Source organism: Sus scrofa, unplaced genomic scaffold (genome assembly GCF_000003025.6).
Source record: "Sus scrofa isolate TJ Tabasco breed Duroc unplaced genomic scaffold, Sscrofa11.1 Contig1955, whole genome shotgun sequence".
Taxonomy (NCBI): domain Eukaryota; kingdom Metazoa; phylum Chordata; class Mammalia; order Artiodactyla; family Suidae; genus Sus; species Sus scrofa.
In genome coordinates, this window is record NW_018084989.1 from 14,375 (window position 1) to 33,037 (window position 18,663).

The 18,663-nt window shown below is 36.1% G+C and overlaps 1 protein-coding gene and 1 pseudogene across 1 annotated transcript; one reads left to right on the forward strand and one right to left on the reverse strand.

Annotated features, from left to right (window-relative positions):
- On the reverse strand, window positions 1-3,948 carry LOC100156335 (olfactory receptor 6C75). The gene is made up of 2 exons (XM_021081676.1): window positions 2,599-3,948; window positions 1-2,247 (listed from the first exon to the last, which is right to left on the reverse strand). The coding sequence occupies exon 2, from the start codon at window positions 2,224-2,226 to the stop codon at window positions 1,288-1,290; it is 939 nt and encodes a 312-aa protein (XP_020937335.1). The 5' UTR covers window positions 2,227-2,247; window positions 2,599-3,948; the 3' UTR covers window positions 1-1,287.
- Window positions 3,949-4,943: 995 nt separating this feature from the next.
- LOC110258388 lies at window positions 4,944-9,904 on the forward strand (annotated as a pseudogene).
- Window positions 9,905-18,663: the final 8,759 nt, after the last annotated feature.

Genomic DNA, 18,663 nt, shown 5'->3' on the forward strand with positions numbered 1-18,663 from the left:
AGTCATTCATATTAATTGAACGTACTCTTTTTTTTTTTTTTTTTTAGGGCCCCTCAACAGGTGACCATAATGACTTTCTTAAATGTGCAGAGAGGCTGCATGAGATTCCGTCTTACGGAATAATAAGTTCACCCCCAAGTATGACTAAGAGCTAGGTTTCGAAGAGATAAATTGATGTATCTCAGTCCATTCCACAACATTGCTCACCTGATGTCCTAATATTGTTCAAAATGCTTGCACATAGTTTTAGTTTTTGTTACTGCCTCATTAACTATAGGAAGTAGGCTTGGGCACATTCTTTCCAATAATCAAACACTACCTCCCAGGGTCATGCTCTTAGATAAGAGTGAGGGAGGTAGACCCTTTTGTGAAAGAGACAATGGAAAGACAGAGACAGTATTGTAGATTTGCTAATAAAGGAAAACAAAAGCATAAATACTTTCTATAGCATCATTTCCAAGATACTCTCTAGACTCTCAATTTCTCACACCATTCTAGATTCTGTTTGTCATTTTGCCCATGTCTGTTTGCAACACCATTTTTGTATTATTTGAAAGAGTATGGATATAAATATGAATATTAAGTGATCGCTTGATTTGCCTCCATAAACCATGGTCTTCCTTTTCTAATATGGCTGGTATAAAGAGGGAAATCTTTAGTCAAATAATCTATCTTTTTAAAAACAAAGCATTACCAAAGGAAAAAGATAAATTAAACCTCCTCTGTTGCACAAAAACTGCTCTTATTTTCTAGGAAAACTAATACAAAAATTGATACAGTCTCATTTCAAGTAATAATTATCACAGCACATTTTATCTTAAATTTCTATTAAATTTTTCAACACCTTTTGATTATATGTTCTTGACAAGTTAAGGATATATTTCAACAATGCTTTAAACTTCATGACATGTTTTCTTGGTGCCGCAGAAGAAGAAATTTTAGAGTTATTAATTAAGGTACATATTTTTATTTAGTATGAAATAAATTTTATTTTTGTACATGGTTTTAGTAAGCATCTTATAACACACTGTTTTTGCACGAACCTATAATTTACCTTGCTTTGAAATGAGAAACAATGGAGATTGCTGACATCTACACTTTTGTTACAAAGTAAACATTGATCTTCTCTATATAACTTTAAATAGCTAAGACATTGTTTTAGGCTAGTAAGAGTCATTGATGATTTATAACTATATCTAACTGAAAGCGAAATGAAGTGTTGAAAGAATTTATGCAGAGAAAGAGTTTTTCATTTCGCTTTGTTTCCAGAGGTGCTTTTAAAAATATTCATTGGTTTGAAGAAAAGGCCCTTCTCTGGACCATGTTCCTGAAGGCTTGCTTCACTTGCTGATTTCGTAGAGTGTATATAAAAGGATTCAAAAGAGGGGCCACTGAGGTATTGAGCACAGCCACTCCTTTGCTTGAAGTCACCCTTTCCCTTGCCGAAGGCTTAATGTACATGAAGATGCAGCTGCCATAAGAGAGGGAGACAACTATCATGTGGGAGGAGCATGTGGAAAAGGCTTTCTTCCTTTGACTTGTGGAAGGAAGTCTCAGAATCGTCCGGACGATATATGTGTAGGAGAGAATAACTAGTGTTAGCGTGACCATGAGTGTGACCACAGCTAAAAAAAATGCCATGAGTTCTAGAAGGCGAGTGCTGGAGCAGGACAGCTGCAGAATTGGAGAAGCATCACAGATGAAATGATCAATTATATTGGAGGCACAGAACTCCAACTGCAGCAGCAGGATTATTGGTGGAAAGATGATCAGGAATCCTGCAAGCCATGAGCTGAAGACAAGAAGTGCACAGACTCTGCTGCTCATGATGATGGTATAATGGAGAGGTTTGCAGATGGCCACGTAGCGGTCATAGGACATGGCGGCCAGGAGGTAAAATTCTGTCACCCCCAAGAAGATGAAGAAAAACAGCTGCGCCACACAACTGTCATAAGAAATGGTTCTGTCCCCCGTCACGAGAGTGACAAGGAATCTGGGAATGCAGACAGACGTGAAGGATATTTCTAGGAATGCGAAGTTCCGAAGGAAGAAGTACATTGGCGTCTGCAGATGGGGGTCTGAAAGGGTGAGGGCGATAATGGTCAGGTTCCCGGTCACACTCAGCATGTAGGTAACAAGCAGGAGTGTGAAGAGTACAGCCTGCCACTGCGGATCATCCGTCAATCCAAGAAGAATAAACTCTGTTACTTCAGTGTAATTTCTCATTATTTTCCTTCTTTGTTTTAGCTGTAAAACAGATGAAGGTGTAAGAAACCATAACACCGGCAAAGACACACACACACACGTACACACATACACACATGATCATGCACACATGAATACACACTGAAAAATATTGCTGCCTGGGCTTTTAGAGAAAAATGATTTTGTAGTACCCAGAAACAAAATACTTAAAATAACTTTGTAATTCTTATGCCATATGTTACTTCACTATCCTACATTTCCTTCCTTGTATTCTCACACGTTTCAGTGTAAATCTCTGTGTGCTAAATATTTCAATATAGTCCTGAAAACAAGGGAAAAAAGAGGTTAAAATCTCTTGAGATTGAAACCTCAAATAAGACTCTGAGAGCTTACCTCCAGCACACCACAATACTCTTGAAGATATTTTTTGTTGCTTTCTTCTTCATTATCATTTTTAATTTGTTGATTTCATATAAGCATTTCTTTCTCTTTACCCATTTGAACTCTTACAGTCTATGGAGTCAACTCAGGTGTCCATCTGGTCGATTAATGTGTCCCTGATAATAGTGTACAGAGAGAGGTATTTAATGGGTGGGGGGGTAGGTTCCCTTCTAATTCCAGTGTCTGCACTGCAAGACATTCTAGTTTTAAACAGTAATCTGTTATAATGGTGTCTTTAAGGTTGTAAATATATCACTCTTGAATATATTTTTATTAACTTTATCTACCATATGTCTACTCTATGTTATATATATATATAATTTTTACATAACATATATAAAGTAGTAGTTTTACTTAAGTCCTAATTTTATTTTTACAACTGTCAAGCATTCCTGCTTATTTCCAAAAATCATTTTGGCACTTCTCCACAATGGTGCCTATTCTTTTCTTGATGGATGATGAAAGGCAATAGTTAATATTCAAAGTAAGTTTTGGAAAGGCAAAGACCCTTCCTTCCTTCCTCCTTCTTTCCTTCTTTCCTTCCTTCTTCTTTCTTTGTTTCTTTTCTTCTAATATAACTCTTGGTATTACACAGGATTTGTTTAACTGTTTGCTCCACTAAGCATCATAAAAGGAAGTTATCATAGTGTGAAACTATATGAAAGCTCCTTACATGCATCTTGCTAAATGGAACAAACCAATATATAAAGGCTACATAATGTATGGTGTCAACAATATGATTCTTTCTGAAGACATAGTTTAGTGTAAGACAGTAAAATTTTTTGATGGATTCAGGGGTTTGCAAAGGACGGGCTATGAATATCTTCAGTCTAGTGGATTTTTGGGACAATGAAAATAATCTGTGGAAAAGTATAATATTGGATCCATGACATTTTATGATCGTACAAAACCATAAATTGCTCATTCCTAAAAGCAAACTAAAATATGGACTTTAAATATTTAAGTGTCAGTGATTCATTACTGGTAACAAAGGCGCCACTGTGATGGTGGATGATGATAATGAGGGAGGCTATGCCTCTGCGGGAGAAAGAGGCTTGTGGGAAATTTCTGTATCTTACTCGCAGGTTCGCCCTGAATCGAAACCTTCTATAAAAAATCTTTAAAATCTTTTTAACATATTGGTATTAGTGTATGCACAATTGGTAAGATATTTTAAAGGATTCAGTGGATCAAATAATATTTGAAAATGGGAAACAAGTCATTATTTTCCCTTAGAGTGTTAGATGTGCTGGGAGTTCCCGTCGTGGCTCAGGTTAAGGAATCTGACTAGGAACCATGAGGTTGTGGGGTCGATCCCTGGCCTTGCCCAGTGGGTTAAGGATCCGGCATTGCCATGAGCTGTGGTGTAGGTTGCAGACGCGGCTTGGATCCCATGTTGTGGCTCTGGCATAGGCCGGTGGCAACAGCTCCGATTAGCTCCCTAGCCTGGGAACCTCCATATGTCACGGGAGCAGCCCTAGAAAAGGCAAAATGCCAAAAAAAAAAAAAAAAAAGTGCTAGATGTGCTGTAATCTAAGATAATTTTTTAAATACTTAATGTCTAGAAAGACTGCCCAAGTCTGCAATGCCTCATTTGTTATTTTATATTTTTTAGAGGTTTAAGAGCTTTCAAAAGAATACTATTTTCTCAGTAACAGCCATTATATTTAATATGTTAATGAACTTACTCAAAATTTTTACCTACAAAATTGCTGGGAGGGATGTATTCCCACTTTCAACCATCTGTTTTCTTTGTGGTCATAAACCATGCATTTTTTGGGGGTCTTTTGCCATTATATGATGAATGCTAACCTTCACCATGAACAAAATTCAAGTTGTGCAAAACTAAAACATAAAGTGTATCTGCTCAATGTTAAAACATATCAAATAAATTGTTTTGAATCTTGGGCAAAATTGATTACATGGTATTATGATATTGGTGATATTAAAAATGATAATGAAAAGCCATGTAGGTAAGAACACACATATCATGGAAGTCCTATAAATCACAAAGTCTTTATATTATAATAAAATATCACATGTAATTGATAAGTTTTAGAAGTTTTTTTTTTTCCCTTGCTTTTTAGGGCCACACCCGCGGCATATGGAAATTCCCAGGCTAGGGGTCCAGTCGAAGCTACGGCTGCCGGTCTACACCACAGCCACAGCAACGCAGGATCCACGCTGCATCTGTGACCTACACCACAGCTCACGGCAATGCTGAATCTTTATCACAGTGAGCAAGGCAGGGAAGGAACCCGCATCCTCATAGATCCTAGTCAGGTTTGTTAACTGCCGAGCCACGAAGGGAACTCCTGGTAAGTTTTAGTAGTTTAAAATTTTTCTTTATATCTTTCATATAAATTAAGTGGTTTAACTTTATCTAAATATAATGTGCATAATTGAGATTACTTGTATAAACATAACTATATACTATTAAAGCAAAAATATATTTCTGAAAGAAACTATCAAAGAAGTACTTACTTTTATGATAAATATGACTGGTTTAATCAATATCATTTCTAAAGACATCTTTAATTTGCTTAAACTAATGATTTGGGATTTTTCAAAAAGCTTTGCAATCTGTTTCTCCTCTGTCATCGTATATTTGTAATCTAATATCCAAAATACCAATAATAAAGAATAATTCTAAGAGCTCCTCTTCAATGTTTACAAATAGGGTAAATTACAATCCATTTCTAAATATCAGTGCAAATTTCTCCAGGAATCTAAGTTCCCAGGATATCCTACCTATTGTCACTTAGAGAAGTATTATCTTTGTACTTGAAATGAAATACATTGGAGCTGAAATGAAGGCTGAGGTAGTGTCATTCCAAGCTTGGTGAGCAAGATGGTACAATCTTTTGTGCAGAAGTAATGTTATGCAGGCCAGTCGTAATTTTATCTGCTCCATTACAGGGGACTCAGGGGAACTAGTTGATAAGTAAACAAAAGGCAACCATGGAGATTGGTGTTCTCAAGACACCACACAATAAACAATGGCCTGAATTAGTGTATAATTTAGAATAAAATATTTAGGTGATAGTGGCCTGAAGTCAGGGCACAAAAGATATGTAGAACGATTTGCGTTTTCATCACAATCCACAACTTCACAAGTAGAATCAATAACCAAGTCGTAGAGATTAGTTTCTGAATGGCAGCAGACTAAGTCGTGAACAAGTGAGTCTTTCTCTAATCTTAAGGAAAATGTGAAGAATTCATTATGATGTTTTAGACTGGGCCTGAGGTCTCCATTACTCAGCAGCATAGGAGAAGTCAGGCTTGTCTTTAAGTTTTCTATCTTTCCACTGAATGATGGCAGAAAATCTGATCATAATTAGAATCACTACCATTTAATCACTCAATAAGTATTTTTGACAGTATGTATTGGGATCAGGTTAGGTTCTGAGAATAGAGGGGTGTCAAAGACTGCTTTTTACATAATTTTCACTTCTTACAAGAAAGTGTGAGATTTCTACATTGTTTTTGAAATATCAGATTCCCTTTATCTTGTTCAATACAAGCAATATTCTCTACCAGCATTATCATATTACTTACTGCTTTGGTCTGAAAAGGCATTTATAATACTCACAATGATTATTTGAGACATACTTAGTTGCTATTTAATTCAGGAGTTCCATAAAACATATAAATAGTTCAAATTAAATGGAAATTGGTATTATCTAATGATCTTAAAATAATAGCAACTTTCTGAGGAAGGATTTTAAAATTACTTTTATTGTTGCTTTGGAGGACAAATGAATTTATTTATGGTAATGATGAAGCAGTACTTAGAACATATTGCAGAAAGAGACTATTAAAAAGAATTTGACTAATGTGCCATAAACATGCTCATCTTTAATTATAAATGTTGCATTTGTATTTATATGGTGTTAATCTGTAAGTGAAAATTTTATTTAAAATAATAAATCATGGACAACCTGTTATTAAATAAGGCTACATGGAAAGTTAATGTACAGGACCTCATCTTAACTTGATTATATCTGCATAGACCCTCCATCCAAATAAGGTCATATCTACAGATTTGAAGATCGGGCGTGAACTTTTTGAAGAGCACGATACAAACCAGTATAGTGCTGAAAACATTCTAAGAACAATTTTAAAAAACAAATTATATCTCCATTGATATAAATATCCTAATCATTTTATTTAACTTAATAGAGGAAATGTTCACTTATTGATTTGTCTTACAATTCCAGTGAAATCACTAATGTTTGACATCTTCCATGACTTACTAGATATGTACACATTTTTAATTTTTATTTTTTTGGAAGGATTTTTATTTTTTCCATTATAGCTGGCCTACAGTGTTCTGCCAATTTATTTTTTCCATTATAGCTGGTCTACAGTGTCATGTCAATTTTCTACTGTATAGCAAAGTGACCCAATTTATTTTTAAGCTTAAAGGTATATGCAGTATTTATCCATTTTTCTTTTCACACTGATACACAAATTGAAAAGTAACAACTTGCCTCAGAACCTAGCTACTCTGTCACCCAGTTTGTAGCCCCATGCATTTTCCATTTGTGCATTCTTCTCTCTTAGCTATTAAGCTTTATGAAAAAAAATACTTTATTCCCTTGTAGTTCTGCCCCACATTTATCTTTCGCATGAGACAACTGATCCAAAAGTATATTTCATAAATGTACAGGAAAGCCTCTCCTGTTCATCCTAACCTGTTCAATTAATTCCCAGCTCTGCTGGATGTACATTCTTTGTATTTGGCTTGCTAAAATCATGACATTACCTTCTCCATATTTCAGACAGCCATATTTTTGCTGTGAATAATAGAATAAGTACAAGCATTGCTTCTCTGCCAGACACCTGCAAAGGTCACACTAAGCAAATGTGATTAAATTTTTCTCTATTTTATGACGATTCTTGGGAAATAGTTTGGGAAATGAAAGTAGAATATCAGAAACCTTAAGAAGCTGTGGAAACATACTATCAACTTCTTCAATAAAACTGGTCTAGAAGTTTAAGAAACAATATTTAAAGAAAGAACTGCCAGGGATATGGCAACATTGGGTATTATGAGTGTAGATTTTCAGATCTCACGTCGCTCTGGTTGCACTAATGGCTTCTTTTTTTGAGTCTAAGTGTTTTGACCTAAAATGAGAGTCATGCACTGATCTCCTGGGAACAAAGCAAAGTCCAGGCCACATCTCTGCCATATCACAGACCAGGAGGGATTTCTGGAAGCCACTCTCGGCACTCTCAGTAGCCACCTATCTCTCCTCTATAGCGAATCTCCCTTGAGAATGGTTACACATCTTTGTGTCCAAGAGAGGACCTAAATGTTGACTTCTCCAAACAGTCACTTCCATTAATCACAATTACTTACTATTTCATGAGTGATCAAATAATGTGAAATCACAAAAATAGAACCCTTAATGTATCAATGATGATATTGATCTCGATGAATTCTTCTGTTCATCTCCTCCCTTTAATATACTCTCCACCTAAATATCTTTAAAAGAAGAAAAAAAGAGAAAAAGAGAGAAATGAACCACACGGTGATCACAGAGTTTGTCCTCTTAGGCCTTTCGGATGATTCCGACCTTCAGGTTGTGATTCTCCTCTTTTTATTTGTCACATATGTATCAGGTGTCACTGGAAACCTGACCATCATCACCCTGACCCTGGTGGACCCCCATCTACAGACGCCAATGTATTTCTTCCTCCGGAACTTCTCTTTCTTAGAAATCTCCTTTACTACCGCAAGTATCCCCAGATTTCTGGGTGCAGTTATCACCAGGGATAAGACTATTTCTTATCACAACTGTGCAGCTCAACTCTCTCTCTCTATTTTCATGGGTGTGACTGAGTTTTACGTTCTAACTGCCATGTCCTATGACCGCTATGTTGCCATCTGCAAGCCTCTTCATTACACGACCATCATGAACAGGAAACTCTGCATCCTGCTTGTGCTCTGTGCGTGGCTGGGCGGGTTTCTGACCATTTTCCCTCCCCTTATGCTTCTCCTCCAGCTGGACTACTGTGCGTCATTGACCACTTTGCATGTGACTATTTCCCCCTTTTGCAATTGTCTTGCTCCGATACATGGCTCCTAGAAGTAACCGGTTTTTACTTTGCTTTGGTTACCTTGCTGTTCACCTTGGCCCTAGGGATTTTATCTTATGTGTACATTATCAGGACTACTTTGAGAATTTCATCTGCCAATCAGAGAAAAAAGGCTTTCTCCACCTGTTCCTCTCACATGATTGTCATTTCCATCTCTTATGGAAGCTGTATATTCATGTATGCTAGTCCCTCGGCCAAAGAAAAGGCATCACTGACAAAAGGAGTAGCTATTCTCAACACCTCTGTTGCCCCCATGCTGAACCCCTTCATCTACACCCTGAGAAACCAGCAAGTAAAACAAGCCTTCAAAGACATGCTCTATAAAGCAGTATTTTCTGCAAGGAAATGAATATTTTGGTTAAAAAAAAAACACACTCTAAAGAGCATACACTCTCTGTATAACTACACTTGCTCTTTTTATTCTCTTCACACTCCGCATTACAGTTAATATATTTTTCCGATCCATTTGTTCCACTTCCATGCCTAGGAGTGTTCACTGCGTTGTTTACTGACATTTGAAAATACAGTAAAAGTTATTTCTCCTTCAGAATTTTGTGGAAATGAAATATATTTCTTTAGTAGATATAATACAAAGTAAAAAATGGTTTTCATTCTGTCAATATCAATCCCTAAAAGGTACACATAATGTCAATTGTACTTCTAACATAGAGTTTCCAAATTAATGTGAAATTTCTTCCATATTTTCAAGATGAATAGTGATAGCTTTTTAAGGTTTAAAGAATCTACCTATTTCATATTGTAGAATACTAAATTCAGTCCATAGATGAAATATGTACAGAGCAGTGCACTTTAAAGGAAGCTTTATTCTTTGTGAAATTGAGTGCATATATTCAAGAGAAATATTGATCAGGATATTGTATATTATTTATAGAACTTCTGTGTTCTCTGTCATTTTTAGAAAATGTTCATTAAACATTTCAAAATACAATAAAACTAAAATACTGCCACTTTCATGAATTCAATGATCATACTTAATGGCAAATATTCTGAATTCTTTGCCTGGTTTTTATATACGTCCATTTCCTTAGGGTCTATTTTTGGAGATTTATTTTGTTTATTTGATTGGGCTGTTTCCTGTTCCTTCATGTCCCTTGTAACTTGGTGTTGCTCTACACATTTGAGAACCATCACCTCTCCCAATCTTTTTTTTTTTTTTTTTTTTTTTTTTTGTCTTTTTGAGGGCCAACCCACAGCACATGGAGGTTCCCAGGCTAGGGGTCTAATTGGAACTGTAGCCTCCGGTCTACACCAGAGCCACAGTAACGCCAGATCCGAGCCACATCTGCCACCTACACCACAGCTTACGACAACACAGATCCTTAACCCTCTGAGCGGCCAGGGATGAACCCAAAACCTCATGGTTCCTAGTTGGATTCATTTCCGCTGCGCTGCAACGGGAACTCCTCAATCTTTTTTTTTTTCTTCCCAATCTTTTTAAGCTGGCTTAGTTCAGGGGAAACTATCACCATTCAGCCCACCTAGAGATTCTGAGGGCTTCTCAAATCTTTTCTGAGAATGTGTCTTCTCAGATTGTGTTTCGAGATTCCTAACTAGAAAATTTTGTCCATTTTTTTACGTGGAGCTCATAATCTCTTACTCCCTGTCTTCTGTAACTCAGCTCCTTGAAGCAAAGGCAATTATGCAGCTCTTTGTTGTTCTCAGTTAGCCCTTAGGCATCTAGAGATGTCAGGTCCCAGAGGGGCTCCATGAGGAGCTAGATAGACATGAGTCCTTCAGGCGACCCTGAAAGGCTCATGTGTGGGACACACATTCCCCACCGCACACAACTCTTTCTCCGCTGGGAAGAGTCACTGAGTTGTACTGACCTCAGTCTGCTCTAAATGGGTCCTCTGGAGCATAACATTTTCCAGAGAATCCTCTTACAGTGTCATAAGCCATACTTTCTTTCAATTACTTCTTTCTAAATTAGTTTTTTGTTTTGTTTTGTTTTGTTTTTTTGGTCTTTTTAGGGCCACACCATCAGCATATGGAGGTTCCTAGGCTAGGGGTCAAATCAGAGATACAGCTGCTGGCCTAGGCCACAGCCACAGCCACAGCAACGCCAGATCCGAGCCACATCTGCGACCTACACCACAGTTCATGGCAGCGCCATATCCTTAACCCACTGAGTGAGGCCAGGAATCGAACTCGCAACCTAGTCGGATTTGTTTCCGCTGCGCCACAGTGGGAACTCATTAAATTAGTTAAATTTAACTTAATGGCCTACAATGTGGTCAGAGTTCTTTATAAGCATTTCTTGTACACTTGGAAATTATATGTAATTGTAGTTGAGTGAAATGTTCTATTTGCATTAGCCAGTATATTCAAGTTCATTAACCACATGATTTAAATCTGTACTTTTACTGTTGCTACCATTACTGAATTATTTACATCTCCCCAAACAACTAGGGAGCTCACTCTTTCTGTTTGTAGTTATGTCATGTTTTTATTTGTAGAAATATTAACCTGTGTTTTTATGCAGACACAAATTTGGGATTATTATATTTTCTTGGACGTAACTTTTTATTATTACAAAAACATCAATTTCTCTCCAGATGAAGTGCACTTTTTTTTTCTGGAAAGTCAGCATTGACTAATATTGGTAACACTATATCAGCATTTAAAAATTATATATATATTGTTTACATGGCATGTATTTTATTAACAATCATTTACTTTCGAGTGGATCCTAGGATATTGTGCAGAATGCCTGTAATCAGCTACCTATTTTTTATATCTTGGTCAGCTAGTTACTAGTTATTCCCAATTGAGGCCAATACATATGGAGAGAGGAAGAGGATGTAATGCAGTAGAAATTTGCTTTGAAGAAGTCTCAGTTCAGAAGCTTTACTGTGCCTTCTGGACCTGCTCAAGCCTGACATCCCAAGCACTATCTCCCTTTGATGAGAGTTTGCTGCCATAAATGACCAGGTTTATGGATCAGAAGGGCCAGTAACACCCAGTTCATTATGGGAGCTCAAACCACATGGTGAATTGACGCCTTATGATTTGGCCTTTGGTCTCTATTGGGAGCCAGTAGCAAGCAAGGAAGTGTTCAAAGGGAGAGTGTTTATCTGCAAAAGGCTGTTCCATAATCACATTTGCGTTATGAATCTCCACTGTGGCAAAGCCTTATAGCATCCCATTTGTCACTGACACTTCAAATGGCATTGGGATTTCTTGGTTATTTGATCCAAGTGGAAGGGCAATGATACCAAAAACAATTCTAAATTTAACATGGAAGAACAAGCATACAATTATAATTAAGAAATCTTGAGAAACAAGAGCAATGTGAGAGGACTGACAACATAAATATGAAAATATTAGGCTAACAACGAAAACATACCTAGGAAAAGAAAGAGAGATCAATGGAGTAAAAAAAGTGACACAAATCTAATTATACTTCATTCCATAGTTTTAACTTTTAAAATTTTCTTATTTACATATTCCAAAGATAAAATTAAATGAGCAAAATGGGGTGAGTCCTTAAAACCAAATATACACAAGTGAACATAGCTTTAAGACAAATTTTTAACCACATAGGGACAAGTAATTTTTTTAAGACAGTATTTTGACCATTGGCCATCAATAGGACGGGGACTGCAAAGAAAAATTAAGTTTATATATATAGTCAGTTTGTTTTTGTAATGATAGTAGTGTGGCAATTCAGAGACTATTTTGTGTGTGTTGTAGAACTGTGTATTGATAGGTTAATGGATTTTTGTTGGAGCTAGGTTTCTTACCATGGAGAAGGAGAGATACAATGTGGTATAAAAGAAGAAGTTGAAAAACTGTGTTATTAGACTGGAATAAGACATGTCAGTGTGACACAATGTTTTTTTTTAATGTATTTCCTTTCTCCATTTCATGGAATTTCCAAGGAGTAATGATAACTCAGTACCAAAGACCACACAAACCATCCAAATCTTGCACTCTGAGTACCATTTCATGCTAAAATAACCTCTGAAAACTGGAGAAATGGGGATTCCAGGTTGATTCCAGGGCTAAACATTTAAAGGACAAGATGAGCTGGAGTACCTTCTTGGTCCAAAAAAAATAAGTGCTCAGAAAGTGTAGGAACATGTCAAATGATAAAGGATTCACTTAGAAGGAATTCTAACTGACAGTATTAGGACACTGGAATAACTAATTATAAAAATAGATAATAACATGTTAGGCAGAAAAACACTGCAAATAAATTAGAAAATTTGTAACAGGATTAGAGAAGATAATGCCATTCTTCATGACAAAATTCCAAGTGATAGATGGAGGAGTGGTAGCTTTAGAAAAATAGCCATCATATTAATGTTATGGTATTATATATTGCCATCAATAATTAGGTTAGAGAATAAATAATAATGAATGATTATAGTAGATAAAGATTTCTTAGGAAATGTAATATTTATGCAGTCAGAATATCCCAGCACTGCACAAAATATCACTGCACAGTAATTTTTTTTTTTTTTTGCTCTTTAGTGCACAGTAATTTTTAATTACTCAGGGGAGTGAAGTACCTTTGCAGTGGAGAACTTTATAGTCAAGAACCACAGTGACAAGTTTAATAAATATCCACATTATTAACAGTATAAAGCTGACCCAAAATAGCTCTTAATATGAGGCATTGAGATGTTTCATTGATTCTTACAAATAATACACAGTCTTAGTTATAGTTATAGTGTATTTATCTGCAGTACAATTACTCAGGTTTCCTCCCCGTCTTCCTATTCAGGATTGTGTTGGCAGTACTGTCTTTCAATTTTTTTGAAGTTATGTGCATCAAGAAAATACATAAAATAAGTGTCTAACAAATTTAATTATGAAAAAAATGTGCACCATGTAGTCAACCAACAGGAAGAATGACAATAGATTATCAGATACCTGGAAGCCCTAATCATGCTGCCTATACTCACTTGGAATATTTTCTTTGAACTCCTTTTTATCAGACCTATTGATATTACTAGTATTAGGACTGATATTGGTTTTTAACTAAATACTTCAGAAGTTTTTTCAATTCTTTGAAATTTTTGATGCTTGGTTTATTTTGAACTAGTTTATGACCCAGAATATGGTTAGCTTTGCAAAATATTACTAGAAAACAAAATAATGTAGGAAGAATAACATCAGCAAGATGGCAGAATAAGGAGGCTTCAGCCTTATATCCCAAATGAAACATCAATTTAACAACCATCCATAGGAGGGAGTTCCCGTCATGGTGCAGATGAAAGGAATCCAACTAGGAATCATGAGGTTGAGGGTCCAATCCCTGGCCTCGCTCAGTGGGTTAAGGATCCAGCATTGCCGTGAGCTGTGGTGTAGGTGGCAGATGCAGCTCCGATCTGGCATTGCTGTGGCTCTGGTGTAGGCCAGCAGCTATAGCTCAGATTATACCCCTAGCCTGGGAACCTCCAAGTGCCATGGGTGCGGCCCTAAAAAGACAAAAAACCCCAAAAAACCAAACCAAAAAACCAAAAAAGCCAAGCATCCATAGGAGAAAGTACCTTCAGGTGAGTTCTAGCATCGAAGAGAGAGGATATACAACACTGGTGGAGCACAGAAATGAGAAAAGAGACATAACAAAGGTCAGAAGACCATTTTCACATTTTGTGAAGACCTCTTTTTAACTCCCTTGAGCAAATAGCAGGGAGCATGACTGGTGGATTGAAGGGGAGTATGGTGACTTTGGGAAGAAACTGTCAAACTGCCTTCCAAAGTGGCTGTCCCATTTTGCATCCCCACTAGTAATAAATGAGAGTTCCTATTGCTCCACATCCTCACCAGCATTTGATATTGTCAGTGTTCCAGATTTGGCCATTGTAATAGGTGTACAGGAAAGTCTTGCTTTATTTTCCATTTCTCTGATGATTTATGATGTGAACATGTTTTCATATGCTTATTTACCATCTGTGTATCTTCTTTGGGGAATGTCTGTTAAGGTCTTTTGCCTGTTTGTTAATCAGGTTGTTTGTTTCCTTATTGCTGAGTTTTAAGAATTCTTTGGCTATTTTGTATAACACTTGTTTGTCAGATGTTTCTTTTGCAGATATTTCTTCCAGTCATTGCCTTTTAGAGAGACCTTGTATTATTCCTGTATTTTAAATTTTTTGGTGTGTTTGATGTCCAAAATGTGGTCTATCTTGGTAAATTTTCAGTGTGAGCTTGAGAATAATGTGATTTTTCCTGTTACTGGGTATTTAGAGGTGTCAGTTTTAATCAGTTGGTTGATAACATTGCTGAGTTCTGTGTCCCTATTGATTTTCTATCTGATGGGTATGTTCATTTCTGATCAATGGGTGTTGACATCTCCAACTGTGATAGTGTATTCATCTATGTATTTGCAATTCGATTAGTTTATGCCTCCCATAGTTTATCTGTTGTTAGGTGCATGGTCTTTGAGAATTTTTATGTCTTCTTGGAGAACTCATCCCTTATCAAATGTAACATTGCCACATAAGATCAAGTTATCCCAGTATTTTAATCAGCAAAAGGAAAAAAAAAAGGCTTATTCTTCAGAGAAATTTTGATTCAGGAAACTCAAGAAACCTCTTCTACAGCCGTCGCACGTTTAGATAGTTTCTCATTTAGAGAGTATGCAAAATATCACATATGCTGCTGGCCTACCTCTCATACCCTTTTGTCTATTTGTACATTACCCCCAAGTTTTCTGTTTCGATATTTGTGCACACGTTGGTAACATGTTTATAAGCTGTAGTGTATTTTCTTCATGGCCCCTGTTGGCACATTTGACTCACTGGAGTATCTCCCATGAGCCCTGGGCATAAATGTAGATGAGACAACATGTGGCTTATGCAGGTTAAAATCCATGCAGAAGTCATGTCCAGAAAGGCCCAAAGTAACTGCATATCTTGCTTCTCTTCAATAGTTTTGCTCTCATAACTACAAAGGAAAATGCATCAAAAAGTCTTAGCTACAGAAATAAAATAATTCCAAATGTGCTAAGATAGACTGATTTTTAAAAGTGCTGGATTTCTTAACCTAAAACTGAAATAGTTGCTGATATTTCTTTTTCATAATTTCAACCAACTGATGTGATGCATTTGTATGACAAATAGAGGTAAGATTGTAAAGCTGAAGCCAATGAAAACTTTCCTTTTCTTAGCACTGATGTATTAATTCTTAGTTCAACTTTTCATCAGGTTCAGTGGAATAATTTGGGGTTGCCGTTTCTTTCTTTGTATATCAAGGGTTATTAAAAATGAGCATAGTTACATTTCCTATTTCTCATACTAACTCGTTTCTTCAGTGATTTTCATAAAATTACTCTGAGTTTGGTCTTACTCATTGAATATAGATTTGATAAGTAGCACATGCTTCAGTTTCAGGCAGAGAAACTCTAGAATTCTAGTTTTATCATTAAATGACTATATGATCTTATTTGTATTAAACTGTCAATGTCAATTTCTCCACCTCAACATAGGGTTATTGTAATGAGTGAATGACAGAGCTTGAGCATTGCTCTCTCAAATGAGTTTCCTCAAAAATGGTTATTATTGTTTCATCGTGGGACTATTTTTCTCAATTATGATACTTGATTTTATTTTTAGGAATAATAAAGATAACAGTACTGTGTGGGAGTACATGCTATAAAATTTTTAAACAACATAATTTTACTTTTAATTTAAATTAGCCTTTACAATAATTCCATGAACTAATTATTCTTATTTTCACAGTGCAAAAAAAAAAAAAAAAAAAAAAAACCCTAAAACGCAGAGTTGTATTTTTAATCCATTCCTGTTGTAATGGAAAGCCTAGCGGTTTCTCCAACAACCCCATACATTATAAGTTAAAATTAAATCCTGATGCCGTATTTTTATAAGAATTTCTCCTTTTTAAGTTGAAAATTATCTTCAAATGTAGATACTAGTTAAACTGAGACAATCAGGAAATAGAACTTCTCTATGAAAACCCACAGATTTTGCAAATGATTTAGAAGATTTCAGGTTTTCCTTCATTACTCCTATGCAGACTGCTTTGATCTGACTGATTTGATCTGACTCCTCTTTTCCATGAGGAAAAAGCAAATTTTTTTTTCCAGAGGACTCAGAGAAATAGAATTCTGAACTAATTGTAGGAGAATTAATTGTAATTTGAGGCAGTCTTTTTTTGGGGGGGGACGATTTTTTAATAAAAATGCTATGTTTCTCAGATTTTAAAGAGAACCCTCTGTACTTTTTATACTTGTTGCATAAATGGAGACTTCTGCTCCTAGGACTTCTTCTGGCTGCTTGTAATGTGTCTTGAAGAGGCAGTCTTAAGGTAATAATCTGCAAATAACCTGAAATAAACCAATAATCTGTTCTCTTCTGTGACAAATTGACCCAGCATAAAAACCTAACACCAAGCAAAAGAACGTCATGTCAGAGAGAAGGACAGAGACTCGGAAAACCTTGAGCTAATATTGAGGGTGCAAATTGCCTTGAGGATATACATGTTCACAGCATTTCTTATGACTTCTTAGGGTCTTAATATAAGAAAAGAGAGTTTAGTACACATAGAGAATGTGGGAAGATAATTTAAGTTTCCAATTATACCATGGAATTTAGGGAGCCTCCCACTTCTCATAATTTAAATAAAATTAGGAAAAACAATCTCCTAATCTTTAGTAATCATTTAAATAATGTTGTTTCTTTAAATTAGACAATGTGGGGGATACCATTGTTCTTTTCTCTAAGAGGACATCCTTACAATTGACTGTGGAATGGAGGAAATGTCCTGAAAATCATTTCCAGTTGTTTGATTTTACACAATGGCAAGCATTTGCTTATTGAGGAGGTGAAGTCTCCCTTTCAGTGAGCTACAAGCCTGATTCAACAATGAGATATCCAAGACATTCAAATTCTTTAAGAAGAAAGATACAGGAAGGAATATAAAGCTTGGGATCAGAAGTTCCACAGACGAGGAAAACAATGTGGATGGGTAGGTAGGAAAGAAAATCTGAAATGATGCCTTAGAGACTTGGCTGTGTTCTTCATTACTTCACCCAGACACCCCAGGAGTGGTTGACAGATCACATCCCAGAAATGATTAGAGAACAGAGTCAACCACAGCTGTTGGTCACAGAGGATTTTCATTTGAGAACAATGACTTTCATGTTTATAAATGTCCATTATACACTTGAATTTCCATAAATTTGTTTACGGAGTATGTAATTGTGATGTCTGTTTTTCTTGTAAGTGTTCTTAAGACTTCTCTCGTCCCTGAGGAATATCAAAATAAAAAAAATGTTCATTTTTTTGTGAATCTCACATGCTTTCCCATTAGCATTGTCCACCATATGTCTTAGCTAGAATTTTCCTTAAGTTGACAGGAGGAACACTTTTTGCTATAAAGTGAAGTGAGTGAAAAAAAGGGCTCAGGATTTTAAGGGGAGAAAAATCACGAGAAATTTCAGAGTATTATGATGCATTGCACACTACAAATCATCAAACCTATATCTTGAAATTAAATATTCTATCGCAAAAAGTTCTCTCCTGACACTGTAATGTAAGCTGTACTTGTTAATGAGAATTCACAGAATGAGTGATAGTAAAATGAACTGGTTCATATACAGAGGGCACTCTTCCTATCTTTCGACTTTAATGGTATCATCCTTACTGCTTCACTAAGATAAAATAAAAGGCTTCCATTATTATTTCGTGGCCTACTCCAATACACTGACAGTATAGAGCCTCTGTTAAGTGAATGCTGTTGTATACAAATGGGAAAATATAAAGATATTTAGGGAGTTGTCTTGCAGTGCAGAGGGTTAAGGATCCAGTGTTTCACTGCAGCTGCTTGGGCTCCTGCTATGGTGTAGGTTCAGTCCTTGGACTGGGAACTTCCATATGCCATAGGTGTGGCCAATAAATAAATAAATAAATAAATAGCATAGAA